General features: G+C 42.0%; 1 protein-coding gene across 2 annotated transcripts in view; it reads right to left on the bottom strand.

The window, feature by feature from the left end:
• SUSD4 (sushi domain containing 4) overlaps nt 1–16,364 on the bottom strand; it is a 263,120-nt gene that overhangs the window by 83,837 nt on the left and 162,919 nt on the right. For both annotated transcript variants that reach the window (XM_082251802.1, XM_082251803.1), the window contains exon 4: nt 13,365–13,544. In XM_082251802.1, coding sequence (XP_082107928.1) covers nt 13,365–13,544 — 180 coding nt within the window. The remainder of the gene's footprint in view (nt 1–13,364; nt 13,545–16,364) is intronic.

The raw sequence follows: 16,364 nt of genomic DNA, 5'->3' as shown, positions 1-16,364 counted from the left end.
AATGCAAGTCGCCTCCAGGTAACCCCAAAATAGTACAGGACCCTTTTTCTAAGTAGGAGCAACTATTAGAACGGGTCCTGTGCTAAACAATGGCAGGCGACCCACCGCGACTTGTCAGGCAACCAAGTCGCGCTAGTGTGAATGGGGACTAAAAAATGAAGGGTGCAAAAAAACAGAGCAAAACAAAAATAAAATAAAATGTAGTGACGAAACTATAAAATAAAATAAATTGTTACATCACTTAACCACTTCCCGACCACCCGCCGCCTTTTTACTGCGGCAGGGTGGCTCTCCTGCGCACACCGACGTAGGTCTACGTCGGTCGCGCGTGGGAAGCTAGGGGGCGAGCGCACGCTGCCGCCGGTGCGCTCCCGTCCCCACTCGGCATTGGGAAGGCCGATGCACGGGTCAGGCGGCTTTGATTGCCGCCTGACACCTGCAAACGCTCCCTGCTGAGAGAGAAGGACGGTTGGCTGTTGTAAACACAGCTGACCCCGTTCTTCTCCCTGCAATGACCATAGAGCCCATGTGATCCTTCTATATAGGATCACATGTCTCTATGGTCGTTTCAGAAGCCATGCCCCCCCCCCCCACAGTTAGAATCATGCCCCTAGGGCAGTGATGGCAAACCTTGGCACCCCGGATGTTTTGGAACTACATTTCCCATGATGCTGAAATACACTGCAGAGTGCATGAGCATCATGGCAAATGTAGTTCCAAAACATTTGGGGTGCCAAGGTTTGCCATCACTGCCCTAGGGTCACATTTAACCCCTTGATCACCTATACTGTTAACCCCTTCCCTGCCAGTGTCATTATTACAGTAACAGTGCATATTTTTAGCACTGATTACTGTAGTAATGTCACTGGTCCCCCCAAAAGTGTCAAAAATGTCAGTTAGGGGTCTGATCTGTCCGCCGCAATGTCACAGTCCCGCAAAAAATTGCAGATCGCCGCCATTACTAGTAAAAAAAAAAAACAATAAAAATAACATAAATCTTTCCCGTAGTTAGTAGATGCAATAACTTTTGCGCAAACCAATCAAAATACGCTTATTGCGATTTCTTTTGCAAAAAATATGTAGCAGAAAACAAATTGGCCTAAAATGTTTAAAAATTTCGATTTTTTAATTTTTTTTTTTGAGAATGTCATATAGCAGAATGTGAAAAATATTGTTTTTTTTTTTCAAAATTTTCACTATTTTTTTGTTTATAGCGCAAAAAATAAAAATCGCACAGGTGATCAAATACCACCAAAAGAAAGCTCTATTTGTTGGAAAAAAAAGATGTCAATTTTATTTGTGTACAGCGTCGCATGATCGCGCAATTGTCCGTTAAAGTAACGCAGTGCCGAATCGCAAAATAGGGCCTGGTCATTAAGGGGGCAAATCCTTCCGGTCTTAAAGTGGTTAAAGTGATTGTAAACGATCACCTTGTAAAACAACTCAGTTTAAAATGATTAGGGTTTTAACTGGGCACCACTATATCCAATACTTAGTATTTCGGCTTTAGATGTAATTCAAAGCTTATGTACACTTATGCAAATCCAAGCACGCTATCATGGTCATAAAGCATGTTTATAGGTCAAAGACTACTAAAAATGTAAACATAAGCTGCGATTTACCATAAAATTTGGTTTTATTCAGCGATGATATGACTGCATGAGCTCCCTTCTCTATTTCAGAGTTTGGGGGGCCTGGTTGTATGGTCTAGATCAGCCTTTCTCAAACCTTTTCAACACAGAGGAACCCTTAAAATAAATTTCTGGTCTCGGGGAACCTCTTGCTAAAAATTATAAATCTACAACTTATGACACATTAGTGTGACAGTCAGTGGGAAGAATGCTCCTTACTCTTGTCATCATTGGGAAGAATTACCCCCCATACGGATAGCTAAAAGGAACAATGGTGTCATTAGGAACTTATCTGAGAGGCAGAAATTGCCCATTGCTCAAGGAACTCCTAGCAACCTCAGGAGGAACCCTGGATGAGAAACCCTGGTCTACTCTAGATACAGGCAACATCTCCGCTATTTGAGACCAATATGACAAGGAGTCTTCTGGTAGTAGCTGCTGTCTATCCAGTTAGGCAGGGGGCATGTCAGCCAAGCTAAGGGACTACAGGATTATTTGGAGACGAGGGACACAAACTGACCTCACCAGCACGGATCTGCTGCGGTGCTTGGCTTAGACGGGAAGCTAAAGGAATACAAGCCGACTGGAAGGATCACGGGTTTTTGTTTCAGATTTACTGTATTAATACAATGAAAGCGTATCATGCATTAGGAATAGTAGGGCAAAGAAGGCAGTAAAAGACTTTCACTATTAAAGTGTTACTAAACCCACAACAGTATAATCAGTCTGTATATGCAGTGAAGCTATACGCACTGTGGAACCTAAGTGGTTAATCTTCCACATTGTGTAAAAAGGCTGTTTGATCCTGCCTTTTCTAATTCTCCCCTTCTTCCAATGTCCCCAATCCATCTCCTGATAAAACAAAGCCTTTGGAGTCACTCTGCACATGCTCAACTTGGTGTGTATTGCTAGAGAGTTTTTTTTTTTTTACCTTTTTTTTCTTGGGAGCGTGCATGTGATCAACACAGGGCCAATCAGCATTGTCCAGACAAAGGATCAGGGGTCCGGCAGCCTCATAGGACAGTCAGAGGAGAAAAAAAACTCCCCCTACAAGCTTTATCGAGACACTGATAGAAGAAAACACAAAACTGCTGTATACTGAAGATGAGGAAAGGAATTTAGCAGTTCATATTTACTAAAATAATTGCATTTCCATGTTCTGTGTACTGTGGGAGACCAGATATAGTGAATGCAGAGTCTGTGGTTTAGTAACACTTTGGGGTTTATTTAATAAAGTTAGAGAGGGCAAAATCAGTCACACTTCTGCAAAGAATCCAATCAGCTTCCAGGTTTTATTACCAAACAAGCTAAGGGTAGAAGCTGATTGGTTTCTATGCAGAAGTGTGACTGATTTTGCCCTCTCTAACTTCAGTAAATAAACCCCTTTAAGGCTTGTTTACATTGCCGCTCCTTTGAAAAATGATCTGCGATGGATCGCTCTTCAGAGGGAGGTTGACAGGCAGCTGGGAGGGGATATGTCCCTTCCTCACTGCCTGTGAAAAGCCTGCTCCATCCCACAGACTCCACGTTGCATGTGGTTCTGTCATGGCCCATTCATTTAAATGGGTTGGTACTGATGCCAATTGCAACAGGGTTTAATTTTTACCGTGGCATGCGTAAACCAACCCCCTGTCACTGTGTTAGAATAAGGGGGTGGTAAAAAAAGTGTCTCAACTGTCTATTTTAAACACCCCCCCCCCACTTCAGCAGCATGTGTGAATGGGCCCTTAAGGTTAACATATGCTTTCAAACCTCTTATCATTATAAACAACCTACAGATTTATTTGTTTCTTTTATTCTAATAAACACCAATTTGCATATAATTATTTCTTTCCTTTGCAAATGAACGCTTAAAATGTTGTAAATAAATATTTTGTACTTGTATAAATATGGAAAAAGGAAGGGGAAGGGAGGGGAAGGGGAGAAGGAGTGGAAATAAGGGAAGGTGGGACTTTAAATGAGACTCTTGCCATCGAGTCTCCATCCCTATGTCTATAAACAAACAATAGAACACATGCTGTTCAAAATTAATTAGTGGGACTTTGAATGAGGTGTGGCCAGAGTGTGAATGTTAATATAGTGTATACATATGCTGGTAAGCAAAACAATGTATAATAGATCAACATTTCACATTTATTAGTAAACATAACATGGCAGTAAACAACAGCATTACAAATCATTACAAATCAAGGTACAAAGGACAGTAGAAGGACATACATGGTAGGTAAAAGCCATAGGGGGTATGTATGATAATAAGAGTAGTTAAATAAACCCATACACAATAGAACAGGCAATAAAATGAATGAATGAAGGTAAACTGGTTGGATGCATGATGTAGCAAACCAATAGTGAGTTTAGATATATGATGAAACTTGTAAATAGTGGTTGCCTCATAAGCTCGACGCGTTTCGTGAAACTATGTTCACTTCTTCAGGAGCAGGCATGGTTAAGATGTCTAAAAGGATACAAAAGAATAAATGTTGCATCCAACAAGACGGATATAATAAGAATGTTGAATGGGAATGTAACTTACATGAGGATATTGGCTGTCAGTGAGGGTACAGATCCCCCAGTGGTAGGTCCCTGTTGGGAACTGAGAGAGTGTGACCCCCCGCACAGAGCCAAGGAAACTCACTATTGGTTTGCTACATCATGCATCCAACCAGTTTACATTCATTCATTCATTTTATTGCCTGTTCTATTGTGTATGGGTTTATTTAACTACTCTTATTATCATACATACCCCCTATGGCTTTTACCTACCATGTATGTCCTTCTACTGTCCTTTGTACCTTGATTTGTAATGATTTGTAATGCTGTTGTTTACTGCCATGTTATGTTTACTAATAAATGTGAAATGTTGATCTATTATACATTGTTTTGCTTACCAGCATATGTATACACTATATTAACATTCACACTCTGGCCACACCTCATTCAAAGTCCCACTAATTAATTTTGAACACCATGTGTTCTATTGTTTGTTTATATTTTGTACTTGGCAGCCCTGCTTAGTGCACAGTAAAAGAATCCGATCAAACTGTGTTCAATCTATGACTGTCCAATACCTCTACCTGTCAGGGAACCATTTCATAGAGCGTCCCTCTAACTGCTTTTTTACTATTACAGGGCGTTTAGAAACTGTACTAATCCTAAGAAAAAAAACTGAACTGTGGCCAGATTTTTCTAAAAAAAACCCTCAAAACTCAAATTGGTTGTTTAGTTGATTTACACCCACAGAGACCTTGTCAGGCATCCATGAGAAGAATGAAGGCCCCTTTTCACACGGGCTTTCCTATCCGGTCTGCCTGTCAGTTTTTTTCGGGTGGACCTGATCGGATGCTCCATGTACCTCTATGGAGCAGTGGATGTCAGCGCTGACATGTCCACTGACACCCGCTGCTATCCGATCCTGTCCGTGAAATCCAGATGGATGGAAATCCTATTTTCCATCCGTCTGGAGAATTGGATCGGATGGGATTGGATGAAAACTGACATCATCCGATCTCCCCATAGAGGACAGCGGGGACCTGACATTTTTGGTAAACTCATTCAATGAATGCAAGCTGAGATAACATGCACTGCATTGATGTATTCACACAATTTCACAGTAACCATTAAATTAAACAAAGTTCAGGAATATTCCATTATCCTACCGTATTGTTTTACAAATCTATGTACACTACAAACTGTATGATTGAATCGGTTCTGATATCGCTGTTTTACTAACCTGACAGCTTATTATTCTAAATATGAAACCTTGATTTTGTTTGCAAATATTAAAGATTCTAACTACCAGCAAGTATAAGTGCTAAAATTTAAAGAGCACCTGTCATTTCAGATCTATTATGGCAGATCCTGTTAGCGGGCATCCACTCCCCTGAGCCACCACGTCCCTTACCTTGTTGTGTCACTGCTGCATTACAAGCTGTGCCATTAAAGTGAATTGGACTGTCGGTGAGTCAACAGCAGGTCAGAGGAGGAGCCGCTGCGGGACAAAAATTACAGGTGCTCTTTAAAAATTATGATTTATATCGAGTTGATTTAAATCAAGCCTTTTTACTAGTGATTAAGAATCATGATTTAAAGTGATTTGATTTTAATCAAATCCACCCTGCTCTTCTCCCTCAGTTTTTCTCCATCATCCAGCTAATGTGACCCCAGCGCTGACAGAGAGGGGAAGGGGAGGGGCATTGGTTGTTAGGACGCCGGCGTCTAGAAGGTTGTAATGGTGCACAATGAAAACCTGTGGCTTTGTGTAACTTAAACAGAGATGTATAGTAACTAAGTAGAACTACTTCACTACTGTACTTAAGTACCGAAAGGCGGTATCTGTACTTTCCTAGAGTAGAATTTTTTTCTTCTACTTGCACTTTTACTTCACTACATTTTTTTAATGATTTCAATACTTCTACTCCGATATTTTTTTTTTGTGCTGCATACTTACTCGTTACAATTATAAAAATTACCACTGCCAGAACAGTAGATGGCAGGTTTCATGAAGCTCAAAACATGTGTATTATCAGCGCATACGAAAATAAAAGCTACTGTATGTATAAATAAAAGCTGCATTTGAAATAATAAAAAACAAACAATATGATGTTCAAACTTTTGACTTCTTTCTTTAATAACTACATAACACAGTACTTGTACTTTTACTTTCAGTACTTGAGTAGCAATTTTTTTTTCAAAACTACTGGTACTTTTACTTTCAGTACTTGAGTAGCAAAATTTTTAAAAAAACTACTTGCAATACTTAAGTACAAAAAATGTTGAATACTTTAGTACTTCTACTCAAGTCACTTTTTGATCGAGCACTTCCACTTCTACTCAAGTCACTTTTTGATTGAGCACTTGTACTTTTACTCAAGTATGGGTTTCAAGTACTTTATACAACTCTGAACTTAAAGGCAGGTTTCATCCATCTGCTGGCTTGTATACAATTTTGGGGCAATTTTTAGGCATTTTTCCAAAGCACCCCGGACGAAACCTCAAGGCACCCTAGGGCACCCTTGTTGAAAAAGGCTGCTTTAATAGATATTATTTACTAACAGTTCAGTTTACAGCGTAAGGGCTCTTTCACACGGGCGGTCCGATCAGATCCGCCTGTCAGTTTTTTAGGCGGATCTGATCGGATGCCCCATTCAGCCCTATGGAGCAGCGGATGTCAGCGGTGACATGTCCGCTGACACCCGCTGCAATCTGCATCCGATCCTGTCCGTCAAATCTGGACGGATTGAAACCCTATTTTCCATCCGTCCTGGGGATCGGATCGGATGGGATCGGATGAGAGCAGACAGGCGGTTCGCTCTCATGTAGGATCATATATCTATATTACATATAAAAATGCTTAAATAACTATATTGTGCAGTGAAAAAAGTCCATATAATATAGTGTAGAAAAAAAGTCCATATAAATATAAATATACAGTGCTGTCACGGACAATCTTTACTCCAAAAAGTGCCAGTAGTGATGTAGCCGTGCCAATATCAAGCTCAAAAAGAAAAACAAAGTGACGATGTACTTCAAACAGAGTTCCAGTGAAAGTACACCTAGAACCCTGCACCCCCTAGTGGCTGGGTCCTCTCCTCAATTTATGCGATCTTGCGGTTAGGCTTGGTCAGAAAACGCTTAGTGCCTTCCTAGGCTGGGAACAATCTTCCAATCCCCCATAGTGGGGATCCTCCCTCAGGGATCGCTCTTTATAGCAAACAGTGATGATATATATACTGTTGGTGCTGTGAGTGCTCCAATCTATCAATAGCAATCCAGTATCACAAACTGTATCGTAGTGGTGTAGTAGAATCACTGGTCAGCCTCTAGCCACCTACATCCACCTGCTGCCTGTCGGTGTGTGCAGTGCTCCGTCCGTGCCCCTCCCCTACGCGTGATGACACAGGGACCCCGTGTCTTCTTCAGGGGGAATACTTTTTCCTCAATTGTTCATTTTTAATGTTAATATCTAAAGCAAAACTCCAGTTAACAAAAAACCATTTCAATTTTTTAAATCCTTATAAATACCTATTATTTGCGTTCTTTTGTTAGTACACAGTAAATAAAATGAATGTGGCAAAATGGGAAGTGGCACCACAGCTTTTTCATGCCTGGCCTCTGACCAAATCCAGTGGCGCTCAATACACAAACACAACTGAGATCACATAGAAAAAAGGACTACAAAAAAGAGACTGTGTGGTGCTGGAAAGGAGGCATGGCAAAGATCTCAGCAAAGCAGGGACAGCTTGGACTAGTTGGTGGGGGCGACACTGGCATCAAAAAATGTGCTTGCATACAGTAATCCCCCGCTACATCGCGGTTCAGTTTTTGCGGTCCCGGTAATTCGCGTTTTTTTTTGTAATGTTATTTTACTATATAAATCATTAAAAATGAAAGATTTTTGTGTTTTTCATAGCTCTTGCTCTGTCTCTCAGTATCTTTTATGTGTTTAAATGAGTTTCTATTGTTTTAAAAGTGTTTTAAAGACCTTAAAATGCTTCTACACGTACAGTGACAGTAAAAAAAACATGCCTACAATGCATTTTAATAGGGTTTTTCTATTTCGCGGAATTTCAATTTTCGCGGCTGGGTCCGGAACGTAACCCCCGCAATGGAGGGGGGTTTACTGTATATCTGAAGTAGCTTTAAGTCCCCTTCTGAATCATTCTGATTATATCTGTCTTCAGATATCAGATCCACTTTAATCCTCTCACTTCAATGCTAAATAGCTGAGCAGTAACAAGTAGGCAGGTCAAGAGTTATGACTTTTCTCAAACTGGCGGTATGCTCATTCGACAGTACTGAAGACAGAGACCATAACTAAGTGTCAGGGGTACCTCTGAACTAGATAGTGGTACCTCTAAACTTATATTGGGGCACATTATCATTATTATACATGATTTTTATAGTGCCAACAGTTTACGCAGCACTTTACAATATAAAGAGGGACAGTACCATTACAATACAGTTCAGCACAGAAGGAATAGAAGGGCCCTGCTTTTGAAGCGTACAATCTAGAAGGAGGGGGAGGTGGTAGAAAAGGTAATAGCTGGGGCTGATGATCTGTTGGAGATGACTCGGGTATAGTTCTTATGTGGAGGTGGGGTAGGCCCTGAATAAGTGAGTTTTCAAGGATCGCCTAAAGACGGACAGGGTAGGAGATGACCGGACATATTGGGGCAGGGAGTTCCAGAGAATGGGAGAGGCTCTGGAGAAGCCCTGGAGTCGAGTATGGGAGGAGATAATAGGGGAGCTAGAGAGCAGGAGGTATTGGGAGGAGCGGAGAGGGCAATTTGGGTAATATCTGCAGATGAGATTGGTGATGTACCGGGGGACGGTGTTGTGGATGGCCTTAGTACAAGCTAGGTGTACCTTCCTTCTAGATAGGGGAACTTCAGTACTAGATAGGTGTATCTCAGTTTTAGTTAGCTGTATCCCATTACTAGGTTTGTGTATCTTAGTGTAAGTTCATTCTGAGAACTAGATAGGTGTATCTCAGTATTAGTTAGGTGTACCTCAGTACTGGACAGGTGTACCTCAGTTGTAGGTAAGTGTATTTTCATACTAGATAGGTATATCTCAGTATTAGTTAGTTGTATCACAGTACTAGGTAGGTGTATCTCATAGGTGTACCTCAGTCATAGGCAGGTGTACCTCAGTAATGGTTAGGTGTACCTCAAGAGGTCTCTGAATGTAGAATTTAGTATGCATTTCGTTGCTGCTTTTTTTTTTTTTTTAATCATCAATTTGGAGCAAAGAAGTATTACAAGGACAAGGCGTCTTGCTGACATATAATAGAAGAGAGATTTTTTTGCAGTGTCTTGTTCAGAAGCATAAAGCACCCAGGGATTGTATCGAGCTGACTGACTGCACAACATTGGATTCGTATTCACCCCACATAACCTCACCGGCACTCTCGAAATGTTTTTTTTTTTTATTATCTCTGCTATATACAGAAAGTCCTATGGTTTATTTTATTAATTTATAAATGGCCGCTCACATCACCCCAGAGAAGGTAACAATCTAATGTCCCACCCAGTGGAAAGGCTGCCTGTATGTTATTAGGATGTGGAAAGAAATAGAGCACCTGGATCCAAAGAGAACATACAAACTCCATGCTGATATATTAGGGGAACCTGTCACAATTGCAGTGGTTCAGCAAAGTAGACAGTGATTGCCTAGCACTGGGAAGGGAGTTGGGGAGCATCTGTGTGGAGACACTCGCATGGGGACAGAGATAAGCGCTGCCAGTCTCTTATTGGGCCAGCTGGGATCTCAGTCTGAGATGGAGGTCACCAGGTGAGTGAGCATGGCACTGTACACAAAACACAATTCTTGCTAACACTTGAGACCCTCCCATGAGGAACTATAAAAGGTTTTAAGCACAATGGGCTGGTTCTCCCCTAGAAGTGCAGTGCTGAGGTCAAGGGTAGTACCATGATGCCAGAGGCTCCACGGCCTAGAAGGTTAGTTTGCTTCATCCAATAAGGGACAGTTCAGACTTGTAAACAAGGTCAGATCTAGCCTGTTTGATCTGGGGGTGCAGTAAAAAAAAGTTGAGGGTCCTGCTTTCTGAACTAAAAAAATGAGACATTGTGAACTGCTAATGTAATTTGACAATGACACTAAACTGGGTAACCTTTAGCTAAATGATGTACGCAGGCATGCATGAATGTTATGCCACATAGAATTTCTGCAATACACACCACACAGCAAATAGATCTATGGAGGTTGCCCCTCTTTATTTTTCTGTCTCTCCAGCTCCCCATTGGACCGCTCTACAAAAAAACCCACTAGACTGTGTGATATATATTCCTGATCATTGCACTCTGTAAGCTGTGCCATACATTGCATACTTCTGACTGCGGAAGTCTATATACTGTACCGTAGTGTACTTTACACACACTTGATTGTTGCACTTTGAGCATACAGAGTGGCGAGGATTAACATATAGCCTTATGTAAAGAGTGAAGTAGTCAGAGTATGTCATATACATCCCAGCATGCATAGTGCAGAGCTGAAGAATATGTAATATACTGTACCTCCCATTGTAATGAGTGCAAATCCAGGGGCCAAAAAACATTAAATACCGCCTTCCACAGCTCACTTCTGCATTTCCATCCACAGATCACCTTTGCGTGCCCGTCTACAGCTCACCTAGGCGTCCCCATCCACAGCTTATCTAGGCGCCCCCGTCCACAGCTCACCTAGGCGTCCCCGTCCACAGCTCACCTAGGCATCCCTGTCCACAGCTCACCTAGGCATCCCCGTCCACAGCTCACCTAGGCATCCCCGTCCACAGCTCACCTAGGCATCCCCGTCCACAGCTCACCTAGGCATCCCCGTCCACAGCTCACCTAGGCGTTCCCATCCACAGCTCACCTAGGCATCCCCGTCCACAGCTCACCTAGGCGTCCCCATCCACAGCTCACCTAGGCGTCCCCATCCACAGCTCACCTAGGCGTCCCCATCCACAGATCACCTAGGCGTCCCCGTCCACAGCTCACCTAGGCGTCCCGTCCACAGCTCACCTAAGCGTCCCCATCCACAGCTCCCCTAGGTGTCCCCATCCACAGCTCACCTAGGCGTCCCCGTCCACAGCTCACCTAGGCGTCCCCGTGTACATCTTAGTCCTGCACTTTCTGTCCACAGTTCACCCAATCTACAGCTCTCAATTTTGCACCCTGGCTCCATCCACAGCTCTCACTGGAGCACCCAGCCCTACCCATCTCTGACCTCTGCCCCTAGCACCACCTCCAATCCACAGTTCTCACCTCTTCACTCATCAGCTCTCTTCGCTCCTATCCACAGCTTTCCCTCCTGCACTCAGCAACCCTCCCAGCCACAGCTCTTACCTTTGGCATTGCACACTGCATACCCCTCCTCAGTTCACCACGTGTCCTCCTAGGAGCAGCCAGGATAGCTCTATTAGGTGGCCACCAGTGTGGAATCAGAAAACCTGACTGGCAGGCGGTGTTGGTACCCGAGGCACCAGTTGAGACATGCGGAGCATGTTGCAAAAAGTGGTCACCTCCCCCACCTATAACTGGTCTTAACAGTAAGGAGCACTGGAAGGGCAAAGCAGATCAATAAAGCAAGGGAATTTCCAGTCACTACTTACCAACCAGCCAATGACCAACCAAATTACCCTGTCTAACAGTATGCGTTAAAAGCAGGGGTTTAGTTGCACACATTTGCAAATACATGCGTAAGCTGCAGGCCAGCTTACTGGTTGGTAAGTAGTGACTGGAAATTCCCTTGCTTTTTTGATCTGCGTATGCCCTTCCAGTGGTACTTACTGTTAAGACCAGTTATAGGTGGGGGAGGTGACCACTTTTTGCAACATCGTTTATATTGGTCATGCAACACAATGACACCTTTGCTGCCATTGTGCAATATGCTGGGTGTTCAGTGTGACCCTGCGCCTTTAAGGAGGGGTGGGCTCCCTCCAGTCACCTGTCCTCCATCTATCTCATCAGAATGCATGTGCTCCCATTGTGGAGACTCTTTAAAGGTAGAGTTAGGGTCTGCAGATATCAGGGTGCCTTGCCGTGGCCTGCAGCTTACACATGTATTTGCAAATGTGTGCAACCCCTGCTTTTAACGCATACTGTTAGACAGGTTAATTTGGTTGGTCGCTGGCTGGTTGGTAAGTAGTGACTGGAAATTCCCTTGCTTTTTTGACATGCGTCGCATGTGCCTTGAGTCTAAGGGGAGCTCTGCAGAGAAGTGATACCGCAGCAAGAGCTGAATCTGAAATCTGGAGGGTGTAGCTCACCCCAGTACCCCCCTAGATCCACCCATGCTTGGAAAGTAGAGTGTGAGGATTGTACAGAAACTGATCACGAAGCATGAGTACTGCGGTACAGGGGATTGCAAGAGCCAAATAAAATTCACCAGCCTACTCTAGCTGCATTTTAAAAATACATTCAATAACTAATTAATGAATATAGAAATACAGTAATGGTTGTATCTGCCTGAAGTTCAGCTTTATTGCGGGACCCTCACTGCAAGGTGAGAATTCTAAACACTTGGCCACCATGCTGCCTAAATCTTGAGAACAGTAGAATCTCTTTCACTTGTTGCATACCCTGCCAAAATTTTACTACCCATTGGATATGCACAATTAAAAAAATTTCCAGCACTATTATGAAAGTTTTGACTTGATATAATGTGAATATAATATACAAGACCCTTACAGTGCACAGCTGTTGGGAAATCTGATGAATTCGGACAGTTTATGTCTGAATTTTATTTGTACATTTGTGTGTACTGTGCGGTCCTTTAGTGATGGCAACACCTTATTTATGTGCTCTTGCTAGTTTTAAATTGATCCAAGCAGTTGCCATTGTTGCTTCTTCATACGTGGAATTAAAATCGCGAATCATTTTTAAGGGGCCCTCAGCACCTACACACAAAAAAGCACAAAATATTAACACCTGCCCTATTTTTTGGCAAGCACAGAAGTCGGACGTCCCTGGCTGTGGTGTGCTATAGCACAGGGGCACTATGTACAGGTATGTGCCCTTTGGTGTAATTATAAAAATAAAAGGCAACACGCATTTAAGCACACATACAGAGGCTACCTTATCATGCATTATGATGTGTTCTGTGGTGTAACCCAACCCCTAATCTTGCTCCATGTTAGTTAATACTATAAAAGTAAGGGCTGCAGCACAGAGACATCGTAGTCCATTTAATACGATCAGACATTAAACACCATGACACATTGTACAGAACCTTGACACAATGGCAGGTTCTCCCAGCTCCCGTCATCTTGACATACAGAAGCCATATTGTCCAAATCTGGATACCGCGTCTGGAAACCATCCCGACAGCTCATTATAAGCTTGTCACCGGTCCGATAAGTCTTGTTCAAGACATCCGCGTCTTCGATGTACGGGGCAAGGCAATCTGTGACTGTGAAGAAAGGAACACACGTTGTCAGTCGGGTTTTATCAGAACATGCAGATCTAATTAGTAGATATCAGATGATGGCATTCACAAATATGTATTTATTTTATACATTCCTACGACACCAACGCAGAGGACATGAGTCAAGTCATATTGGTCTCTTTACCTAGAGGAGCTGACAGTCTACCATCCTTACTAGTAAAAGTGTATCCAAATTCAAGAACAAAATGTAACATATTGCAGCTTTCCAGTCTTTAGATGAGGTGGCTGCCTTAGTTTACACTTTTTTAACCTTTTATTTATTTTTGCCTAGTGGTTCTGGTGGCAAAAGACTTCTTGTGACAACGCTAGCTCACTCTACTGTATCTACGGAGTACCAGCATTGTCATCCTAGGACAGGAAGCGTGTTAGGACTGCAAAACACTTCTCTCTCCTCTCTTCTCCATAATGTTAGGGAATGTTCTGTATTCCACAGAGCGAGCTGAGAACAAATTAACTGATACAAGTCAGCAGAGGCAGAGAGCACAGAAAGCTTTCAGCTGACAAGATTTCTGACAGGATCAATAGGCATTATTCTTACACAGATTTAAAGCTGAACTCTGGGCGCAATGACTTTCAATTAAATAGATTTCTCTATAGCCACAAGGGTTACAAATCTACTTTGTGTGCACAAAACATGTTTGCAAAGCAAGATATTATCTTCCAAATGTAGTAGTGACATCATAATTGTGCTGTACATTATCTTTGCGGAGAGAAGAGCTATGGGAGGGATCCAGCAGGCTCCACCCACTAAAGGCTGTCTGCAGAAAACTACAGGAGGGGGTGGAGACAAGACCAGTCACCCTGCACAAGTAGAGAGAGCAGAAGTGACCGGTCTTTTTTACAGGAAGCTCCTGCACAGAGTAAAAAAATCATACTGGAATACTGCACAGATCTGGAAGAAATACACAAAGCATGCTAAGATTCAAGTAAGAATGCAAACTTGCATTTGGACAATATTTACCTATTCTGGCATTCTGGTTTAACAGAATCCTTTCTTTTTTTTCAAATATTACTTTATTGAAAATTCGGGAACCAAATAAACAAAACATAACTGGTACAATAAATTTAAATAGATAGATAGTAGGAAGGAATACAAATAATCTATTGGATTATATACAACAAATATCCATCTAACATGGGCTAAAATTATATTACTATTTCAATCTTTTAATTTTTCAGCATAGCTTTTCCTTTCTTCGCTACAGTATATTATCTTTATATAGTACCAGTCAATATACTTCATTTTTAATTTTAAAATCCCATTATTTATGTATTTATATATAAAATCCAACATAGCACAAAACAAAACAAAAAAGAAATTAAGGGGGGGGGGGGGGGGTGTTAGTGTCAGTGATGGACGGAACAGATCTATACATTTTTTTTTCTTCTTTTTTCTCCCTTTCTTTCTTTCTTTCTTTCTTTCTTTCTTTCTTTCTTTCTTTCTTTCTTTCTTTCTTTCTTTCTTTCTTTCTTTCTCTTCCCCAGTATTATCATTCAAACTATTTCATCCCTATCCTACTATTTAAACACAATTTACCCTGCCAAGAATTGTTTCCCTTCCTCAGAAGTAATGAAGAGATTCCATATACCCCAAATTGTATTATATTGTTCTTGTTTATGTTGGGAGTATAAAATTACATCTTTCATCCTACTAATGTCCTCAACTTTCCGTATCCAATCGGACACTGAAGGGGCTTGTGCTCTTTTCCAATTAAGGGGGATACAAGCTTTTGCGGCATTTAGCAAATAAGGGATAATTGATCTCTCATAATTTCCAGCTGGGATGTCTTAAATATGAAAAAGAAAGGGATCATCCTCTATTTTATAGTATGTGAATTTCTGAATTATAGATCTTAGCCCTGACCAGAAAGGTTTCAATGGTATATACTGTATAAACAGACTAAAAAGCGATTAAAATAGTTCATTGTTAGGGTTTAAATACCCTTTATATATACAAGCAAAGTTAGTTTGCATGGAAACCAGTTATTCTACTCCCCTGAGGCCCAATCTGTGGCCTAGTCCTTTTGGTACTTAATGTGTAGCCCTCTGGAGCCCTCTGGAGTTGCTTACCATCTTTTTTTTTTTTTTCAAATTCTTTATTGAAATATTCCAAGTTAACAAACACAAGTGTCATATATGAAAACATTAGAAAGTGCAGTATAAGGCCCCGTTCACATAGGGGCGATCCGACTTCGGGTGGCGACCTCGGAGCGGCCGCCACGGACTTCATAACATTGAAGTCTATGGCGGTCGCCTCCTGGTCGCCCCAAAGAAGCTCCGGACCTTTTTCTAAGTCGGAGCCACTTGTGTCGCTCCTATTAGAACGGGTCCGCAGCTTCCCTATGGAAGGCGACCTACGGCGACCTGTGAGGCGACCAGGTCGCCTCACAGGTCGCCTTAGTGTGAACGGGGGCTAACAGAAACATAACTGACTGCGTGTCAGTGAGAAAAGCAGTATCAAACAAAGGACGTATACCATCAGCATTTCAGAAGGAGAAACAGTAAAAGGAGGACTCATGTAGTCATTTAAGCGTGTAAACCAACATAGTGCGGTTACAATTCACAGCATCACAAAAACAGAGTTGTGGGTCAGAATATCCACATGAAGATGAGCATCTGGGTAAGTATGCCTCGGTATTCAGTGCGTGAAATAAATATACAGAGAAATCTTTTCTCACCGGGAAAACGACAAGAAGAGTAAAGTGACACAGGGGTATGCTTACCATCTTTTACCCCCTCTGATATTTTATATTGAATCTTGCAAATAGAAATAGAAATATCCTA

Source organism: Pelophylax lessonae (assembly GCF_965119305.1).
Source record: "Pelophylax lessonae genome assembly, chromosome: 3".
Lineage (NCBI taxonomy): Eukaryota > Metazoa > Chordata > Amphibia > Anura > Ranidae > Pelophylax > Pelophylax lessonae.
This window is presented reverse-complemented; position numbering and strand designations above follow the sequence as displayed.